Consider the following 21,304-nt stretch of genomic DNA (forward strand, 5'->3'; position numbering starts at 1 on the left):
ACATTATTCTAATCATATACCTGCATATTGAAGAGAAAGCACGATAGCTTTAATTTATAATAGTAGCATTGGATTTGTGCCAAAATTACTAATCTGAAACAGCCTTTTAAATTCAGCTTCTGATTTCCCATTCATTTCACCTCCTATTCAATATTAATTTTTCCTCTACTTGAGTTTTCATCCCCTCAGTTTATGAGTGAGATATTTAGCAACAATTTAAGATTTCACTCTTCTCCATTACTTTATTGGCAAGGTTTTTGGCCTGCCCTATTTCCCACATTCCTAGTTCCCTTTGCATCCTGGGAAATATTTTCCATTCCTCCTGGATTTCTACACCCATTGTCAAATTTCACAGTCACTGTATATGCTATTTTTTCTGTAAAAAAAATAAATTTAAAAACTTTTGAGACTCCTTTCTAATGATAATCATACTCCCCCTTAACCTTACTGTACAGAACATTCAACAGAGATTTTTAGATTTTCAAACCAATGTATTTTCAAGTATCTGTATCAAATTATTACCTGGGAGGAAATAATTTCTTATGTCCAAAATATTCAGCTTTCACATTTTGCTGATTTAAAAAGTATCCAGTAGCCATAGCTCCAGTACTGACTGTTGCAACTAAAACAGCAGTTCTTCGACCAAGCAGGAGACGTGCAAATGTATTAGCCATTTTTTCTCACCTAATCTTTTTGAAAGATGCCCACTGTCAAAAAAAAAAAGTGAAAATCAGAGAAATCAGAAGCACGTACTGTAGAACAAACACAACAAAATATCCATCCAGTCAAACTGCATCCTTTGCAGGACTCTTCTTTCATGGCGGTCAATCATTTTTTAAAAAATAGGGCAATGAAAAAGCTGAAAGTAATTGGAATATGTTATATCTACATTGAATACAATGTAACCATCAGTCTTACCATAATGCAGCAGATTGTATGATGAAAGAAGAATAAGTTGTCAATGATATAATTTATTATAAATCAAGTATTTCATCCAAGGATCAGGAGAGTTACTTCTAAAGTTTTCTACCTCATGTGCCAAAATAGTTGTGTGAGCTTTGGTACAAGACATATTGATATATTGCAGCAGAAGAATCATGTCAATTGCTGCTCCACCATAGCCAGCACAACTTTTTGGCTGACTCTGAATAATAGCTTCCTGAATTTTCTTGCTGAATTATTACCTGGAACTGGATTAGGAGATGCTAGTCCGCTCTCACCACCAGGTTCTTCTTTATAGAGTGGCTTTAGAGGATTTCTGCTCAGCCTCAAAGCTAATAGGTTATAAGACTCCATGGGTTTTATAAAAGGTAATGGTAAAAATTTCCCCTGTAGTTGTGTTCGATTCAAGGTGGCAGTGCTCATATCTGTTTCTTATCCAAGGGAAGTAACATTGACCAAAGACATTTCCATGGTCATGTGGCCGGCCTGACTATATGCTGAGGTTCAAGGAATACTGTTCTTTTCCCACTGAAGTGGTACCTATTTATCTACTCGCATGCTTTCAAACTGCTACATGGGCAGCAGCTAGGGAAAGTAATGGGAGCTCACCCCTAGCACAGTGCTCAGGTTTCAAAACCTGGCCTGTCAGCTTTCCAGCTGACAAGTTTTGCACCTTTAACTGCTGAACAATTGTGCCCCTTTATGGGCTTTATAGAAATCTATATATTCTATTGTTGTTTAAATAATAGAGGAATTGGTGTTGAATGCTACTAGGATACTGTTCGTGCTTCCTCTATTCTGCCTTTATCAGGGTCAACAAATGGGCCATGTCTATATGGACTGTTCAGAACCAGTGAATTTGAATGCTCAATATATGGAAATATTTTAGATTAGCAGCTTTCAGACCCAATTAAGACATGTGTATTCCTCCTGTGCAGATCATCTATCCAAGTAACCCAGACAATTTTTTGTTTGAAACCAGATATGAAACTAGTATTGATTGCCACTCAAAAGTTTCAACTGTTTGTCCCAGAAAATTGCAGAAATGGTAATAATAATTTTTTAAAATCCCTAAGCATTCAGAGGAACAAGCCTTGCTAAAGAAAAGTTGGCATGGATTCTGTAAAGGTAAATTTGATCTCTCCATCAGAATCTTTTTAAATTGATAATGGCTTGGGATGGGTTGTTTACTGTTTAATGCTTCAAATTATGCTAAGCATATTTTGGAGCTTAATCTCTATATGTTGCCAGTCTAAAATAGAGAATACTGTTTGACACCTCCACTGCACTTAAAAAAATTTCTTCATGATAAAGTAGGTAAATTTGTTCATTACTCTTGGACAAAAGCTTGCAGTATTACATTACATCCAGGGGCAACAATCTAGCATCACAATAAGAGTCTGCTGTAGATTGAAGAAAGAAACAAGGAAAGCAATCTTGAACATATTTTCTTGACCAGAATAATTAAATTAGCTGTTTAGTTGGTCCCAATTTCTCCCCTTTATTTAGTCATCTCTTAGACAGGTTTGCTTAAGGCTTTAGTGAAATTTCATTGTGTTGTGACAGGAAGAGTCCCTTTCTTAAACATAAATCTTTCTAGCCTAGGGTGATTCTGGTCATATTGTCAAGTTCTTGCTTTACTCATATTGTGATGTAACTACTATTTGGTACTTTACTTTGGTTAGAAAAGTTTTTATCTATAAGATTCTGCTGTATTAGAAATGCAATCCATGCTTTTGATATTTCTTTGCTTATCACCTATCATGGTGTAGGTCAGCACTGAAGCTTGTGCTTTATCCATATTAAACTTTTTGATATCTGGCTTCCATTAGTTTTCAGGGCAAAGGACATCCGAAAACTAATCAAACTATTTCTGTGTCCTGTGCACACACAATCACATGTCAACATGTTCACCAAGAAGAATCACTGACCTATTGAACATAAGAAAAAGTTCCAGGTCAGCGGTTCTTGTAGTTCAATAGAAAATTTGGCTTAAATAAACCTGGAGAAATAAATTGTTCATATCTCTGAGCTACTGGAAATTAATCTAATGTATAATTGTGTCAGAAGAAACCATTAATAAATTGCTATGCTGTAAATGCCCATGTTGTACATTTGAAAATTTAGAAGTAATAAAATATTGCTGAAAATGTTCAGTGATGGAATAAACTAATATTCAAAGTTATAATATTCAGCTAAATATTTTAAGATTATTCCTGTATGTTTTCAGTTTATAAATTATTCTAATTATTATTTTATGTAATAATGGATAAAATTAAATGAATATAGTAAGAATGAATATAGTAAGAACATTATTCCATCTTAATAGTTTGTCCCAAAGATTTTTCAATGCTGTATCATGTGCTAAGCATATGTTGTATAAGTTATAGACTTACTTTATAGCCTATTACATTAAAAAATGCCTACACATATGATCATAGTTCATGTGGTAATTTTATCAATAATTTTTTCCCAGCCTCATACCTTTAAAACTAGCAGTCAGTGTGTATAATTTTTATTATTATTCTAAAAATAAGGATTGGAAAAAGGTATCATCAGATATTCATAAATTAAGAAAGGAAGATAGGTAAAATATTAGTACTATCTTTTGTGTGTCAATACATTGCATATACAATCTATTTACTGGGATATGGGTGATAGTATGGTAGTGTCTAGAATAGAATAGAATAGAATAGAATAGAATAGAATAGAATAGAATAGAATAGAATAGAATAGAATAGAATAGAATAGAATAGAATAGAATTCTTTATTGGCCAAATGTGATTGGACACACAAGGAATTTGTCTTGGTGCAAATGCTCTCAGTATACATAAAAGAAAAGATACATTTGTCAAGAGTCAAGAATCAAAAAGTACAACACTTAATGATAGTCATAGGGTACAATAAGCAATCAAATAATACTAGAAAACAGCCAATATAAATCGTATGTCCGGGATGTGAGGGGTCTGTAAATATTTTCACAGCTCCCTTTTTGACTCAGGCAGTATACAGGTCCTCAATGGAAAGCAGGTTGGTAGTAATTGTTTTTTCTGCAGTCCTAATTATCCTTTGAAGTCTGTGTCTGCTCTGTTGGGTTGCAGAACCAAACCATGGTATGTGGAAATGACTTTGGAAGACAGGAGGAAGAATCACAGTTTGGACAATGGTCAGACAAGTTGCAGCTAAGTCCATAGAAGGAATGGAGGCATGGTAAATGTTTTAGAAGGGATACTCCTTAGTTTCTTGGGCTGTAAAGGCATGAGATTCTGTTAATGTAACATTACAATACAGCTAGAATCAAAACTTCTGCATATGCTTCTTTTCTGCATTATTTTACAAGGCTGACACCTTGAGCCAATCAGTTCAATCACAGTTCATTAAAGACAATGATGCATAGTGGAGATAAATATCCACAGGGTCATTTTATGAAACTAGATTAGCTATTTCCCTTTTTTAATTTTATATTCTGCCTTTCTGTTTTTTAATTTTAATCTCTTCTGCTTACCACTTCTCTCCTTTTTCTATGTTTTCCATGATATTGCTATCTCAAAACATTCTGGGTATATAGAGCCATTTTTAAGACACATTGATTTAAAGCTAACACTATAAATAGTCCTTCATGTTTTCAGCAGTGGTGGGATTCAAATTTTTTTACTACTGGTTCTGTGGGCCTGGTGTGGCTTGGTGGGTGTGGCAGGGGAAGGATACTGCAAAATCTCCATTCCCTCCCCACCCTACTAACCTGCTTTCCAGCTCCGTTTTCCTGTGGAGAACAACCAAAGAAGACCCAGCCAATCAGCTGGGATTTGGGAGGCAGAGAATAGATGGGGGCAGGGCCCGTCAGAGGTGGTATTTACCATTCTCTGAACTACTCAAAATTTCCACTACCAGTTCTCCAGAACCGGTCAGAACCTGCTGAATACCACCTCTGGTTTTCAGTAACAAACATCTCAAAGATGATGCAATCCGTATTTTTTTCTTTAATAAAAATGCCTCTCAATCCATCTCTAAATGCTTGCTGAAGTGAATAGCACTCTTTTCATAAACTTAAAAAAGAAGTAAGTTCAAAAGTATTTTCAGCTGACAGCTCAAGGGTATGAAACTGTTAGAACTGTTTATATTGTTTTCAGGAGAAGAACTGAAATTTAAAGATGAAGAAATTGTCCAGAGCACAAAGTTATTTTGGAAATTTCAATAAGGCACTTTGTTAGCTTCTTGCAAAGTATGGGGGTAGCTGAAGAAAAAAATGCAGTTCATCATGGGCAGTTTTCTTTACAAGTATTTCCAAACCTAAAGAGATTTTATGTATGCATGTTCATACAGAGACACTGGATTTTCTTTTTTTCATATCAAGCAAAGCTTCTTTACTGGGATACTACTGTGCAATGATGCATAGTGGTAACCTAACCTAACCTAACCTAACCTAACCTAACCTGATTTGTAGTGATATCCATTACTGCAAATACATAATTACAAGAAGCCTATCGCTCAAATAAGATAGCTGGAACCAGTAGTAAAGGAACTAACTTCTAGAATCCAAGACAGGAATGAAGATGGTGCCAAGTTCAGGAGCAGGAACATGGACATTGATTGTTCAGGGTACTGTTTCTCCTATCCTTTACAGGTTAATGTGCATTGCAGTTAGCTGTTTTCTTTATTTTTTTACTATAAGCATAGTCATAAATTACAATATTATATGAAATTACTCCCAGAAAGCACTTTTGATAATATTGCTGAACAGAATGATGGTTTGTCTTTTATTGTGATGTAGGCTGCTGCCCTAAAGTAAAAGTCACAATAGTGCTAATCTGCATAAGAAAAGATGCCCACTCTTTGCATGTACAATTTTTTAACAATTAACACATTTCTTTTTTTATCACTAGCTTTCAGCAGGAAAGGAAGGAAGGAAAACGGGAGAAGAAACATTGCCCTGATTTCTATAATATTGATGATACCAATTAACCTAAGTTTTTAAATTCAATGTAGAGAAAAGTAAAGTCCTACACTTAGACAAGAAAAACCAAAAGTACACATATAGATTGGGTGAAACCAGGCTCAATAGCAATAGCTGTGAGAGGGATCTTGGAGTCTTAGTGGACAATCAGCTAAATATGAGCCATCAGTGTGCAGCAGCAGCCAAAAAAACTAATGCAATCCTAAGTTGCATTAACAGAGGAATACAATTGAGATCAAGTGAGGTACTAATACCACTCTATAAAGCCTTAGTAAGACCACACCTAGAGTACTGCATCCAGTTTTGTTCACCACAATATAAAAAAGATGTTGAGACTCTAGAAAAGGTATAGAGAAGAGCAACCAGGATGATTAGGGGACTGGAGACTAAAACATATGAAGAATGGTTATAGGAACTGGGCATGGCTAGTCAACTGAAGAGAAGGACCAGAGGAGATATGATAACAGTCTTCCAATACTTGAGGGGCTGCCACAGAGAGGAAGGAATCAATCTATTTTCAAAAGCGCCTGTAGGCCAGACAAGGAATAATGGATGGAAACTGAACAAGGAGAGATTTAACCTGGAAATAAGGAGAAACTTTCTGACAGTGAGAACAATTAACCAATGGAACAGCTTGCCCTTGGAAGTTGTGGGAGCGCCATCACTTGAGACATCTGTTATCAAATAGAACAGAACTAACAGAGTTGGAAGGGACCTTGGAGGTCTTCTAGTCCAACCCCCATTCATGCAGGAAGCCCTATACCATTTCAGACAAATTGTTGTCCAATCTCTTCATTAAAACTTCCAGTATTGAAGCGCCCACAACTTTTGGAGGCAAGCCATTCCACTGATTAATTGTTCTCACAGTCAGGAAATTTCTCCTTAGTTCTAGGTTTCTCCTCTATTTGATTAGTTTTTATCCAATGCTTCTTGTTCTGCCTTCAGGTGCTTTGGAGAATAGATTGTCCCCTTCTTCTTTGTGGCAGCCTCTCAAATATTGGAACACTGCTATTATGTCATTCCTAGCCCTTCTTTTCAATGACTTCTAATGATTTCATTCCTTCAAATGATTTCTAATGTATGAAATGTTAGATAGCCTTGCCCCTTTCACACACTTTAGAAAGAATCACACACATGTTGAAAAATAGAGAAAGAGAAATTATATATATCAATCAAGTAAGCAAGCTCTTGTTTTCTCCATATGCACTACATGTAGACAATCCAAATAAAATTGGTTTCAAAGACATTCTGTACATTTATTCTGTACATTTCTCAGTGATTCATGCATCTCTTCCTGTACTATCCAAGGTCAAAGCCAAGTGAGAAATATAGCCTTTTCAAAACTGAGCTCTGTTTCAAAAATGAGTATAGTCTGACAAAATATTTGTAATTGTAATCATCACAAAATAGATTAAAGATTGAAGCACAGAAAGCTGCTTGTCTTTGAGTTAAACCATGGGTCCTTAGAGTTCAATACTATGTATGAGTCTTCTCCAACATGATGCCCTCTGGGTGATCATATTAGTACAACAGATGTTGTAATTTAACTCAACTTGATGGCATCCAGAAAGGGAATGTCTTGCCTACTTTGCTGGGCATCCCATTTCCAAAATTTCAAGCAGAATTCTTTCCTTAACTCTATTTCAAATTATGTTAATTATTAGACTTTCTGCTGGTTTTAGTCAAAACATAAAGTGATGTGGCTGAAACATTCAGGCTGACTAAGACAATAATAGTTACTAAGCACAAGTTCCTTTACTACTTTAAAATACTTGTATGTTTTTAAAATCAATATAACATATTTTTCATCAGGATTTATGGGATGCCCATTCTAAAGACGAAACAACTGGTTTCATGTCAACGTAATTTGCAGAGAATGCAGCTGATGGAACAAAGCACAATGCTTTCATTTTGTACATTGATTTCAAAAGCTGCCCCTGGAACTAATTTGTTCCTGTGACCTTTCAGGCTGATGCTGATTGCCGCAAAAGAGAAATGAAAACTTTGAGCAAATTTAATTGCTTTTTTCTCTGTAACATTTTTAACTTGACTCTGAGAGAAAAAGTTAAAGAAATTGAAAGCAACATGGCAAGTAACATATTAGAAAACATTCATCTTTCTCTAGCCTTTTTTTAACTATTATCCATGTTTTCATGTACCTATTTCTTCTTAATTTTGAACAAAAAAATACGTTCAGGTGCCTGTGCTAAAAATTTAATAGAGGCTGCTTCAAAAAGTTTGGGAAACAAGTATGGAAATAATAACTCCCATATACCACCAAAAGTAACTTTTAAATCAGAGGTTACTCTCTGTCTCTCAAAGAAATTAAGTTGCTGAAAAATATTTATAGGACTTTACATTATTGAGAGAGCAATTAAGAGAAGAGAAATACAACAGGACATTCTAAATATCACTCTTATACCAAGGAAAATCCAACACATGACCAGCGAAGTTAGCTTGGCCCCCTTACTATTTTACTTGAGAGGTCATCAGTGTCAAATCTCATTTTCTGTTTTAGATAGGGTGCCAAGCCTTGCAATCTGAGCTTCACATATCACATAAATTGGACTGCACAGTTCTTACTGTGGACCAAGCAGTGAAATTCTTTATTCCCTCCCCCAACCCTGCTGATCTCAATATCCCCCATTTGTTATTTAAGCAGACACACACAAAATCCTCTTATGGCTTTCACCAGGAATTTCTAAACTGACCTTGAATTGTCATCTCCTATATTGGGAATATTTTCCAGGACATTTGTTCGTTCAGATTCTGTGTGCTGTGGTGTCAAATTAAGCACGCTGCATTTACAAACTGCATGTGAAATGATAAGACATTTAAAGGAATGTGCCAGAGAAATAATTGGTGATATTTTTTGTTGTCTATGTTTGCTTTTCTTCTCTTTAACATTAAGAAGTGTGAGAAGCTAGGTTTTCTACTGAGCTGTCAAGAGTTTAGGGCTGAAAATTGCAACCAAGCAAAATTTAACTTATTCTGATCTCCAGGATCTGATTATATTATTATGGCTTTTTAAAAAAATGGATAAAATAAAATTCATAAAGCAATGGTCTCTATAGAAGGCTAATTTGAAAAGATATAGAGCATGCCAGCCAAAAATAAGTCTGGATACCAAGCAACTTTCCCCTAGTAATAAAACATCCATAATAATATTTCAGTCTCTCTTGTTAATGGAAGATATTTACCTTGACATTTTTAAATTGCCTACTCAACAGATTGTCTATAGAAACATTATTGCTATTTGCATACAACAAATTTGACATTCAAGTATGTAACTTATTTGTTTCAGGATCACTATTTAGAATAGAAACACAATGGTATTCACCAGTTTTCTGCACAGTTATGCAAATGATTGAATATGATCTCTTCCAAGTCTTTGATTAGCATCATTTTGACTTCATTTTTAAAATAACCCTGCTATTTGAAATGTCACAGCAATGGTAAATAAAAAGTTGCAAACACAACTGACCTTGAAGCTGAAGTGACACAAGTCCTGTATGCCAGCAGCCAGGAAGTGTAAAGGAAACTCAAGTTTGTGTGGCAGCAAAATTACAGATCACATGAGAAGCAAAGTGAAAGATGAAGAATGGGGAGGGACAACTGAGGAGAAAGATATGTTTAACCATTCAGGTATTTGAAAAACATTTAACCATAGAGCTGACAATATGTCCTTGAAAGCACAATGATTTGTTGGGCATCTTTTGTGCTCTTATTATTAAATAACTTCATCTAGCTTTCTGTAATGGTTTTTGTACTTAAAATAAAATATCAAGCTGACACTCCTAAATCCCAAACAGTGTCAATCTTTAATCTCTATATTAGTACATTCAGATGAACGTGATCCTTTTTGAAGTATTGGCCTTTTACTACTGGGACAATGCTTCAGAAGATTTCCACATATATATGGTAGGCTCTGTTGCCTGCTCATCTCCCCCCCTCCCCCCCATATCTCTCACTTCTTATTCCCACAGCTAGTGCATGATAATGTGAATTGTATCAGCAAATTAACAGGCTTCTCATGCTCAGATTAATCAGACTGCATATTTGTGCAGCATCTCCAAGGTTGGCTAGCATTGTAGTGTTTTGTTTTGTTTTGTTTTTTCTGGAAATTTGAGAGTAGTGTTTGTGTATTTTGAGAGTAGTGTTTGAATAATACACATACACATAATACACATAATAGCACATAATACACATACAGCACACAGATACACTGAACAGTAAATGTAGGGTTTTACTTTCAATAAAGGTTTAAGCAAAGTTCAAAATAGGCAGTCCAAAGTCATTGACCGGTTAAATCAGTCAGTTTTCAATCCAGGGATAATTCAATAACAAAGTCCAGTGTCAAAAAAACAGTTCAGTAACAGACTTTACATTAAATCCAGGAATATCAGTCAATTAGGAAAAATGGAGGAACGGCAATACTTTCAACAGAAGGAAACAGAGACTGACTCACACTCTCTTCTGAGACTAAGTCTAAAACAACCAAGGTTTCTGGCTCCATCTTATGCCATTTGAAAAACCACACCCAACTCCAGTTTTGCATTTTCTTAAAGATATAGTACTAAAATGTCTATCCTAGCTTATATATTTCTAACCCAAATACCTGTTAGGTGACTTATATTCCTAACATAGCCACAGAAATATGACCAATAGAAGTATTAGGTTCTAACCCAATCTATGTTAGCAATTCAACACAATGAAAGAAAGTGCTATGTGACCTGATGGTGGTTTGTATCATGAGGGTGTTTTCTCTTTAACTTTTAATATCTTCACATTTTTATTCTGTTTAACTTTGTCCTTGTTTATGTTTTATATTGTGAGATGTTCGTTCTATTTACAATACTGTTGGAAGAAATATCCTTCTGGGTTCAGTTCCAAGTGGGGAAGAAAGGCACTGGAAATATGGATGCTGTTTGGAAAGATGGTTTAATGGTGGCCAAGACCACATGGCTTGGAGCTCTAAAGTGAAAAGAATGATCACATGCTTCAAGATGAAGGAAAAGAAGGAAGGGCTGATATGTTGAGTGTGCCTAGGTTTTATAACCTCTGTTGGGCTTTGAATTTGAGCTTGTATTCTGATTGGCTGTCAGACTCCCATGAGGCCATGCAGAGGCAACTCTGAAGGATGTCCTGAGTCCCAGGCTTGGTTGAGCCTTGCTGGATGATGACGTAATGAAAGGGCTTTGGGCAATTTGTATTATAGCTCTACCTGGAGATCTTTGTTATGTAAAATATTCTGGCCCAGGCCTTAATGGCCCACCCATTAACAAGGTTGGGGTGAGTTTCTGCTTCTGAGGTGAGTTTCTGCTTCTGAGTTCCTACTCATTTTAGGGGAAATATTCTGCCTTTTTAATATTTTCTAGGATATTTCATTTTTCTAGGAGAGGGGTGGGTGATACAATAAAAAAAGGGAGGGCCATGGTGGCACAGTGATTACAATGCAGTACTGCAGGCTACTTCTGCTGGCTGCCGGCTGCCTGCAATTTGGCAGATCAAGTCTCACCAGGCTCAAGGTTGACTCAGCCTTCTATCCTTCTGAGGTGGGTAAAACGAGGACCCAGACTGTTGGGGGAAATATGCTGACTCTGTAAACCTCTTAGAGCAGGGATTGCCAACCTTTTGGACCTCAGGAACCACCAAACTCATAATGTTAAATCCTAGGGACCACTAAATGGTTCTGTGGGTGTGGCCTAATTGTGGGTGTGGCTTGGTGGTCATGTGACTGGCTGGGCATGGCTTATATGTAAATATTATAAATATTTATATAAATATTGAATTTTTATATAAAAAAGAGCAACTTTTACTCAAAATCAGGCCAAGCAGGCAGGCAAATTTAGTTGCTCACAGAATCACAGATTCATTCAGAGATCTATCTGCCATCAGCTAGCTCAGTCTGTCACATAAAATTTGCTTGCAAGCAAACTCATAAAATTAACTCACAACACACTATGTATGTTAATATTGAATTTTTTATTTTAAAAAAGAGCAACTTTTAACCCAAATCAGGCAGGCAGATTGAGTTCCTCACAGAATCATTCAATGATCTATCTATCTGCCATCAGCTAGCTCAGTCTGTCACATAAAATTTGCTTGCCGTGAGTCTGCACTGAATAATACAAACTTCAGTCCTAAGGGAGGTTCAGCTGTGCTTAAAAGCAGAGCCAAAGATCTAAAGACTAGCTAGAAAGCAAGAAATCCAACCATCTCTTGCTTCCTAGCTAATCTAAATCTCCCGGCACAGCAGAACAGATGATGGTCAGAAAAAGGAAAAAGAGCAATTTAGCAGGCAAGTTTGCTGGGTAAGGAGGAATGGGCTGGGTGGGTTCCCATGGGCTACGTGGGTGGTGCAACCTTGTGTTTCTGCACAGCCTGGATTAATTGCTTGGGGGGAGCGTGTTCTGGGGTGAGATTTCTCTGCGGCCCAGCAAAATTTTCTCGAGGCCTACCAGTGGGTCTTCTATCTTAAAGGAGACTGTAAAGCACTGTTAGGCAGTATGTAAGTCTAAGTGCTATTATCAGGGTTCCAAGTAACACACCCAACAGAGTCAAAAATTCCAAGGCAGGCACATTCCTCAAAGTATAGATTTAGTAGGCATGTCATATTGGCACATCTGGGAAAAGCTGACTCTAAACCCGCCTCAGGTTTCTCCCTTTGGTAAAGGTACAATTTTCTTTTCTCTGCACATGCAGCTCATCACATGGTCCAATCAGGCCACAGTCTAAGGGTTGCTTGGTCGCAGACCTCCATGCACCTGGTGGGAAAGTTCTCACTTCTCAGAAGAAAGATTTTTATTATGGATACAATCCTCTAGCTATCACTTCCTTCCCCACCTCCTGTTCCCACAGCTTGACTTGCTTCACTGTGGCAGCCTTGAAAGTACCAGGGTGGAAGGGAAAAAATGGTTCCAGGGCTGACAGCTATTGTTACATGCCCAGTTAGGTGAAATAGGTGAGGTAGAAATAAATAAGTATGAGGAGAATCTGCATTTTAATACCAAAGAAAAGGAAACTTAACAGAGTGTTAAAAGTATCATACAATATTCTTAATTTCATATGCTATCAAAATAATAATTAGGATCATTCAATACAACTTATCCTAACTGAATAATTAGGATCATTCAATACAAATACAAAAGAGATTATACAAAAGGCTAAATAATTCAAGATATTCTTGCTGATGCACACTGGATAATTTAAAAAGTAAACTATAACAAAAAGAATTCAGTACATATTTCATTGATAATAAAAATAGTTTGACTCTATTGATCATTTCAAGCCATGAATATACTTAAAAATGAATCCAAGAATATCTCATTGATCTCATGCAAAACCTTCATATAGCTCAGGAAACCACATTATGGACATGATATGGTGAAACAGACTGGCTCCAAGGTGGCAAAGGAATCAGATAAGACTATTTTCTTCTTGTTTATTAAACATTTATGCTGAATATATACTAAGGGAAACTGAATTGAAAGAAGACCAAGTTGGTTTTCAGATTGGAAGAGAAAAAAATAATGACTTGTGCTATGCTGTTGACATTATTCTGATAGCCCAAAATGCAAAGGATCTGCAAGTCCTAATATTAACAATCATAGAGCATAGTGAAAAATGGGATTAAAATTAAAAAGCTGATACAGGTAGAAAATACCTTTGGGCAGCCAAGAAAATGAAAAAATGGATCATCAATCAATTCAATCTAGAGTTGGAGCACAAATGACCAGGCTCAAAGGACCAAACTCAAACTACTTTTAGTCTTTTTTTAGTCATATTTCAGATACCTTATTTAATGACTTAACTCTCTGGAGAAGATTGTAGTACTGGAAAAAGTGGAAGGAAAGAGAAGAGAAAGACCAGCAGTAAGGTGGATCGTTATAGGTCCAGGATGGGCAGTTTGTCATGAAGAAAATCTGTGTGGTCACCAAGAGCCAATATCAACTTGACAATACATAATTGATCAATCACTCTGATGTCTGTGTTAGTGTTTAAGTTCTTTCAGCTGCTTGTCTTTGTGTTCAATGTCTTAAAATGGCAATCAATATACTGTACATCCCTGTGTATAGCAGTTTCTGTGTACATTTGAAAAATAACTTATCCAGAAAATAAAAAATTCAGAAGAATAAAAATTATGTCATCTAATCTAGACTTATGTGCACATTGGAGCAAATAAAATAGTCAGATGAAATTGTGGAAGAATGACAATCAGTGTTTAAAGCTGTTAACAATAGTGCTATACAGTAGATAGAAGGCAATTGTTTCTGCAAATTATTATGCACAGTGTAAAGCTATGTGTCAATTCCCCTGCCTCTCTGAGGAATGTGTGCAGCACTGCCTCAAACTGTCTAGGAAAAAGAGACTTCCGGTTTGGGCTTTTTCGGCACTAGACTGAAATCGAAATCGTCCGCGGTTTTGATCTGTGCTTGCCGCTGGAGCACCCCGAGCCGCCTGGATTTGGGGCTGAAGCCACCCTGTAGAGGTGGTGAAGAGGGGAGAGCTGTCAGCGGAGTTGGAGAACTGCATCTCTCCTCCTCGGCTGACCATTACTCCCTTTCCCTTTCTGCAGTTGTGGTCAGAAATGGTCACCTCAAAGAAGAACCCGACCAGACAAGATTGTGCAGGAGGAAGTTTAAAGGAGAAAGTTTGATTGACCGGGTTGAATGGAGAACATCTATTTAAGGTACCTGGAACCTCAATTTTAAAGACTAATGATATTCCTAAAAAAGATTTTAAGCTGCAAAAGAGAAAGGAAATAGAATTGGCTTTTTTCCCCTCTAACATCAATAGTTTTAACTGACTTGGAACATTAAGAAGAAGAGATTCGAATAAGAAACTGATACTAATCCACTTTGACATTAATAGGCTACTTTCAGCTGAAAATAAAGTGTCAAAGGGATAAAGAATCTTGGATTATTTAAAAATTTTCTTTAAAAAAAGAAAGCAAGCAGCAGAGAGAGAAAGGAAAAAAGAGGGTGGAATCTGGAAAATGGAGGAGACCACCTGAAACTTAAAAAAAAAATTGACAGTGGCATTTTAACAAGGTTTGCAAAAGATGCATTGTAGCTAAAACTTTGTTATAAGATAACAAAGCCACTGGAAAGAGAAAGTGAGAAAAGAAGCAAGAAATAGTTTTGGATTATTGGATGATTCCTGGAACTTTGGATGGAGGATCCTAATGAAATGAAATAAAATCAATTGGGGGTTGTTTAAAAATTTTTAAAATGGCATCACTCCTTGAAGAGTTAAAAATGAGACTTAAAGAACAAAAAGAAGAAGCACAAGATGGAAGAGGATCTTTTGGCTTTGTATTTCAATTTTTAGAAATGGAGATCTTGCATATGAAAAACAACAAGAAACGCTGGCAGAACAAGAAGGGCAGGACAATGAAGAAGCCATCTTTAATGACCAAGCAATTTTAAATGGGGTAAAAAAGGGAAAGGGGGGAAAGGGAGTTAAAAACTTAAGCACTGAAGCAACAACCCCAAAAGAAGAGTAATTTGAAAAGCAATCATAATATCAGGAAGAAGCAGAAGGGAAGATCACAGAAGGGAGAATCAGATAGAAAAGGGAATAAAAGGCGGGGGGGGGGGGGGAGAAGAAGAGAGGGAAGAGGGAAAGGAAAAGAAGCTACAAAAGACAGAAACAAGATATAGAGGTACAGGAAAAGTGTACAAGAATTAAAGGTATAAACCTATTTAAAAGACACAGAGGCAATGGTTAAAAATTAACTTAAGGAGAGCATTCTGCAAAGGTGCATGGGATAGCATTGTTATATTAGAAATAGAAAAGGGTTAGAAAATATATTTGATGATTAAAGTGATAAAGCAAAATTTCTATTGATGTGTAGTGGAATATTTGTTTGTAAAGAGAATAAAGCTCTCAATTATTTAAAAAGAACGTTTAAAAAAAACTGAAAAGAAACATGGAAGATTTTTATCAGTTGACAAGATGAACTTGAATAAGAATAATAACTTTATTTACTGGTAATAACTATTGTTTGGGTTTTTATTTAAAGACAGTAATAAGTAAAATATGAAATATAGATGATTAAAGTGAAAGACAACTGATATTACTAGGTAATGTTTGTTAAAAGAAATAGAAATGTAAAAGATTGTTATTAATATTAATGGTGGAGCTGTACTTGAATAGAATAATTATTCCATTTACTATTGTTATACATATATACACGTGGGGGGGGGGGGGGGGGGGGGGGGGGGGGGGGGGGGGGGGGGGGGGGGGGGGGGGAGGGGGGGGGGGGGGGGGGGGGGGGGGGGGGGGGGGGGGGGGGGGGGGGGGGGGGGGGGGGGGGGGGGGGGGGGGGGGGGGGGGGGGGGGGGGGGGGGGGGGGGGGGGGGGGGGGGGGGGGGGGGGGGGGGGGGGGGGGGGGGGGGGGGGGGGGGGGGGGGGGGGGGGGGGGGGGGGGGGGGGGGGGGGGGGGGGGGGGGGGGGGGGGGGGGGGGGGGGGGGGGGGGGGGGGGGGGGGGGGGGGGGGGGGGGGGGGGGGGGGGGGGGGGGGGGGGGGGGGGGGGGGGGGGGGGGGGGTATATATACCTATATACTTTTTTCTTTTAAGTATTTAGTGTGCACTTTAAGGGAATGTACCAAGCAGAATTTGATTGAAAATAGGTATGTGTTATAAAATAGAGGTTAGAAAATGAATGTTATAACTGTAAAGATGTAACTTAAATTTTTAAATAAGATTTGAAAAAAGATACAAAGGTGTTACACTCCAGTCTAGTAATTACAGGGGAAAATTTGTTTTATGTGAAAAGATGATATGAAATTGTAAACAGGACAGACGAAAGTATAAAAACATTGATTAGAAAGATTTTAAAAATTAGAAAAAGATATGAATTAAGAAAGGAATGAGATATTTTAAAATAAGGCTATAGGAAGTAAAGAAAGGGAAAAGCTATTGAAAAAGTTGCGAAAATAGTTATAAGATTTGGATTAGAATGTATAAGATAAATATGTATTGAGTTTATGTCTGTATGGAGAAGTGATAACATGGGGCCACACTGTTCTCAAAAAAAGATATTTTATTTGTATTTGTATGTTTTGTGAAAACTTAAATAAAACTTTTATTTTAAAAAAACTGTCTAGGAAAAAGTATCAAATAGAGGGAAATCATAGGAACATAGAGGTTACGAAATAGTTTGGACTTCAGATCAGAATTGTAATGTTAAAAGCAAAATGTGAGCAGAATACATAGATTATTATAACAACTTTGTGTGGTAAACATTTAATAAGAATTTTTTTAATTGTTAGAGATAATATATAATGGGTCTCCAGTGACTTTCAACTTTCATGTAATAGAAACATCATAGAATTTGACAAAATTTATTTCCATTTTAGACTAACTACAGTGATCTTCTCTAACACAAATTGATGCTAAAAAAATAAATATTTTAGGATTCAGTTTTCTTGTCCATCTTGGCTCTAAGTACATAGTTTTGATATTATCCATCCTGAAGATAGTATACCTCCTGTTTTTCATTGTTCCCTTCTGGTCCCACATTGCTCCTCACATACACTCATATCTAGGCATACACATATACCTCATGTGCATTGCGGATTTGTGCCAAGAATATGTTTTAAGTACCCAATGCCAGAAGTGCAATCTGGCAATTTGATTCCTTGGAAAAGATCCCCAGACAAAGACATACACACTTCATTTCAGTAGGTCCATTTGTGAAACTCCCCAAATTCATTTCCTGACTGCTGCACGTTCTACTTTTTCCTGATACTAAAGGGAAAATATATTAGTTTGGGAAGATAAGAATGACACAATATTCTCCTGCATAGAATGGAAGAAGAGAATTTGGGGTTATGGGAAACATCCAAGAATAAGCTAGAAGAGACTCTCAAGTCCAGGTAAGGAAATAAAAATCCTCCTCCACCCACCCACCCAGCCACACAGACTGAGAGCTTAGGACAAAGTATCGTGTTGTGAACTGCAACTGACAAATCATTGCTGCTGCTAAGAAATGAACTGAAGGCATATTATCTGTTGATCAATCAATCAATCCAAAATATAATGGAATTGTAAGGATCTACTTTCCAGTCACCCATGATGGAGCAAGGAAAGGAATATGCTATGTCCTGATAGCTCCAGGTCATCAGAAAAGGAAGTGAAGATAGAGAAGATGATAATGCAAAGGTTGAAGATGATGAGATGATATAAGGGAAAATTATTTTTGTTGGACATTTGGTCAAAAATGATTAGAGCTTCTGCCTCGAAAAGTGCAATGAATTTCAATATACATCCCATCACCAATTGTCTCTTTCAGTTTATCTGTTTTTAATCAGTATTATTTTGTTTTTGACATGTTCGTTATATGTACCTTGTCCAAAATACATTGTTTGAGTTGGCAGCCATGTAAACCCTTCAAATAAATAAATTTGTAAACAAGTGACGGATGGCAGACATCTTTAATTTGGGAAATGAGCAGCTACATAACCATTGCCTCTAAAAGGAAGAGGCCTAGAATTTATGCCTGAAAAAAAAAACTCTATTGGTCAGGATTGTAGAGTTCTGTTAGATATTTTAATATCTTTTTGGGAATGCAAAACAAAGGAAGATTCATCAACATCGCCAGAACATATACAGTCTGAGACTGGTTAGAGAAGGTTTGGTGATACCCTTGCATATGTGAGAGAGTGCTAGCTATAGGTCTTTGGGCAGTTATTCTCTATTATCAGCAATAGAACTTTAGTGACTAAATTAATAGACCAGCAAAATACTGTGGACATAATATATTTAGATTTCAGCAAGGCATTCGACAAAATAGACCACAATCTACTTCTTGGTAAGCTAGAAAAAAGTGGAATAGATAGCACCACCACTAGATGGACTCACAACTGGCTGACAAACTGTTCTCAACGAGTAGTTCTTAATGGGTCTAAGTCTACCGGGAGGGAAGTAAGCAGTGGGGTGCCACAAGGTTCTGTCTTAGGCCCGGTACTCTTCAATATTTTCATTAATGACTTAGACGAGGGAATAGAAGGTGAACTTACCAAATTTGCAGATGGTACTAAGCTGGCGGGAATAGCTAACACCCAAGAAGATAGGCTCAAGATCCAGATGGATCTTGACAGACTAGAACACTGGGCCGTATCTAACAAAATGAAATTCAATGTAGAGAAAAGTAAAGTCCTATACTTAGGGAAGAAAAGCCAAAAGTACACATATAGATTGGGTGAAGCCAGGCTCAACAGCAGTAACTTGAGAGGGATTTTGGAGTCTTAGTGGACAACCAGCTAAATATGAGACAGTAGTGTACAGCAGCAGCCAAAAAAGCTAAAGCAATCCTAAATTGTATTAACAGAGGGATACAATCAAGACCAAGGGAAGTACTAATACCACTCTATAAAGCCTTAGTAAGACCACACCTATAATACTGCATCCAGTTTTGCTCACAAAATTGTAAAAAAGATGTTGAGACTCTAGAAAAGGTATAGAGAAGAGCAACCAGGATGATTAGGGGACTGGAGACTAAGACATATGAAGAACGGTTACAGGAACTGGGCTTGGCTAGTCGAGTGAAAAGAAGGACCAGGGGAAATATGATAGCAGTCTTCCAATATTTAAGGGGCTGCCACAGAGAGGAGGGGGTCAATCTATTTTCTAAAGCGCCTGTAGGCCAGACAAAGAATAATGGATGGAAACTGAACAAGGAGAGATTGAACCTGGAAATAAGGAGAAACTTTCTGACAGTAAGAACAATCAACCAATGGAACAGCTTGCCCTTGGAAGCTGTGGGAGCGCCATCACTTGAGACTTTCAAGGAGAGATTGGACTGCCATTGCACTGTCAGAAATGGTGTAGGGTCTCCCGCTTGGGCAGGGGGTTGGACTAGATGACCTATAAGGTCCCTTCCAACTCTTGATTATCTGTTAAATGTATAAGTAAATGGACCTGAAGCAATCCTTCTGTGGATTTTAGAAAACAGTTATAGACCTACCTGTTTCTCTTGGCATTCCACGGAATGTGAGCAACCATATTAAATGTTTAGCATTTTCCTATTTTAATACAATTTAATTTTTCAAGTTTATTAAATTTTTAAATGTCTAAAAGTAACAAGGTTTGTAGAAACAAACAGGAGGTCTTCACTAGCACACATTGAAATTTATCTTATCTCACATACTAGTTGTCATCTAGATTGATCCATTGTGAAAAATAATCTGTAGATTTGTTTACTGTGTGTACACCATGTAGACTTTTCTCAGAGAAACTACCCAATAAGAGAGGTGGAAAGCTAAAAACCTAAACTAAAATTTAAAAAATATGAATGCCATATTCCAACAGGCAAGATGTCAAAATGGTTGAGGCTGATATTGGCTATAATCAAAATCACTTTAAGATAAGATTACAGCTGTCCCCCCCAACTGATCATTATGTATGGTGACAAATTACATCAGCTAAGGAATATCCCTGTCTATAAAATAAATCAGTCAAGGAGAAATAGGCTCTTGACATCACATCTAAATTTGCATAAAATTTCATTAGTACAAGCTTTTAAAGTTGTGTTAAAAGCCATTTAAATTGATTTTTTTTCTTAAAAAACTGATAATATTGCAGATTTGAAAGTTTATAGTTTTTTTTAGTTATAATGAAGCATTAGCAGGCCATTAATTATTTATTAAAAAGTGCTATTTTAAAAGGCTATTTATAATGTACTATATAGTTATTTTCCAAATGGGATAACTTTGTCACCAAGATATAGCTAAACAACTGCTAGAGATACAATGATATATTTAGCAGATTAGGTTGCAAAAGAACTACTTTTTTTTTTCATCAACACAATTTAAATTTATTGGCTTTTATTCAGAAAACTGTAATAAAAATAATAAATGAATAGAACATCAAGGATATCACAACAGACTGTAGTTAGAAAAAGAGAAGTTGTGATTTTCTATCTTGTTTCAATGGAAGGCCCACAATTTAGAGTCTGTCCAAATGCAATAATACATGAATTATTCTAATATATTTTGAACTTGTTTTCTTTAATTAAATCTTCTAGGAACTACATTTTAGGATAATGCTAGTGTCAGCGTTCCAGCAAACCTCCATTCCAATTAGTAACCCCAAGACAAACATATCTCAAAAGTACCTTTATTTGAATAGCACCTGGCACATCTGTGGAATCCCGAATCTGAAAGTTTTTGGGCTTTCCACAATTTCCCAACTACAAATCCACCCCCCTTGGTTGTCATCACATCATATGGCCCAATCACGATCCGTCCAAAAGTAAGATCCTTATTTCATCCTGCACCATACTAAATGACCTTGAACTAACAAAAGAATTTTATTTTGTTTACTTAGAGCTACTTAATTGAAATCACCCCCTCCCACTTTCTCAGGCTATGTGACAGCGAGGAATATGGCTTCCAAAG

At 36.8% G+C, this 21,304-nt stretch overlaps 2 protein-coding genes across 5 annotated transcripts in view; one reads left to right on the forward strand and one right to left on the reverse strand.

The window, feature by feature from the left end:
• Positions 1–9,503, reverse strand: part of CKMT2 (creatine kinase, mitochondrial 2) — a 30,069-nt gene extending 20,566 nt beyond the window's left edge. For 2 of the 4 annotated variants that reach the window (XM_026718593.2, XM_087927112.1), the window contains exons 1-2: positions 9,381–9,503; positions 523–707 (exon numbers count right to left, since the gene is read on the reverse strand). In XM_026718593.2, coding sequence (XP_026574378.2) covers positions 523–674 — 152 coding nt within the window. In that variant the 5' untranslated portion in view covers positions 675–707; positions 9,381–9,503. Of the gene's footprint in view, positions 1–522; positions 708–2,700; positions 2,874–9,380 lie in introns of those variants that run through there. The other 2 variants (XM_087927114.1, XM_087927113.1) reach the window with 2 other exon arrangements.
• A 5,194-nt stretch (positions 9,504–14,697) lies between these two features.
• The window catches only part of OCLN (occludin), a 389,915-nt gene continuing 383,308 nt past the window's right edge, over positions 14,698–21,304 (forward strand). The window contains exon 1 of the mRNA XM_087927126.1: positions 14,698–14,712. The gene's annotated coding sequence lies outside the window, so the exon portion shown is untranslated. The remainder of the gene's footprint in view (positions 14,713–21,304) is intronic.

This window comes from Pseudonaja textilis, chromosome 2, assembly GCF_049901715.1.
Source record: "Pseudonaja textilis isolate UNSWEBS1 chromosome 2, rPseTex1.2, whole genome shotgun sequence".
Lineage (NCBI taxonomy): Eukaryota > Metazoa > Chordata > Lepidosauria > Squamata > Elapidae > Pseudonaja > Pseudonaja textilis.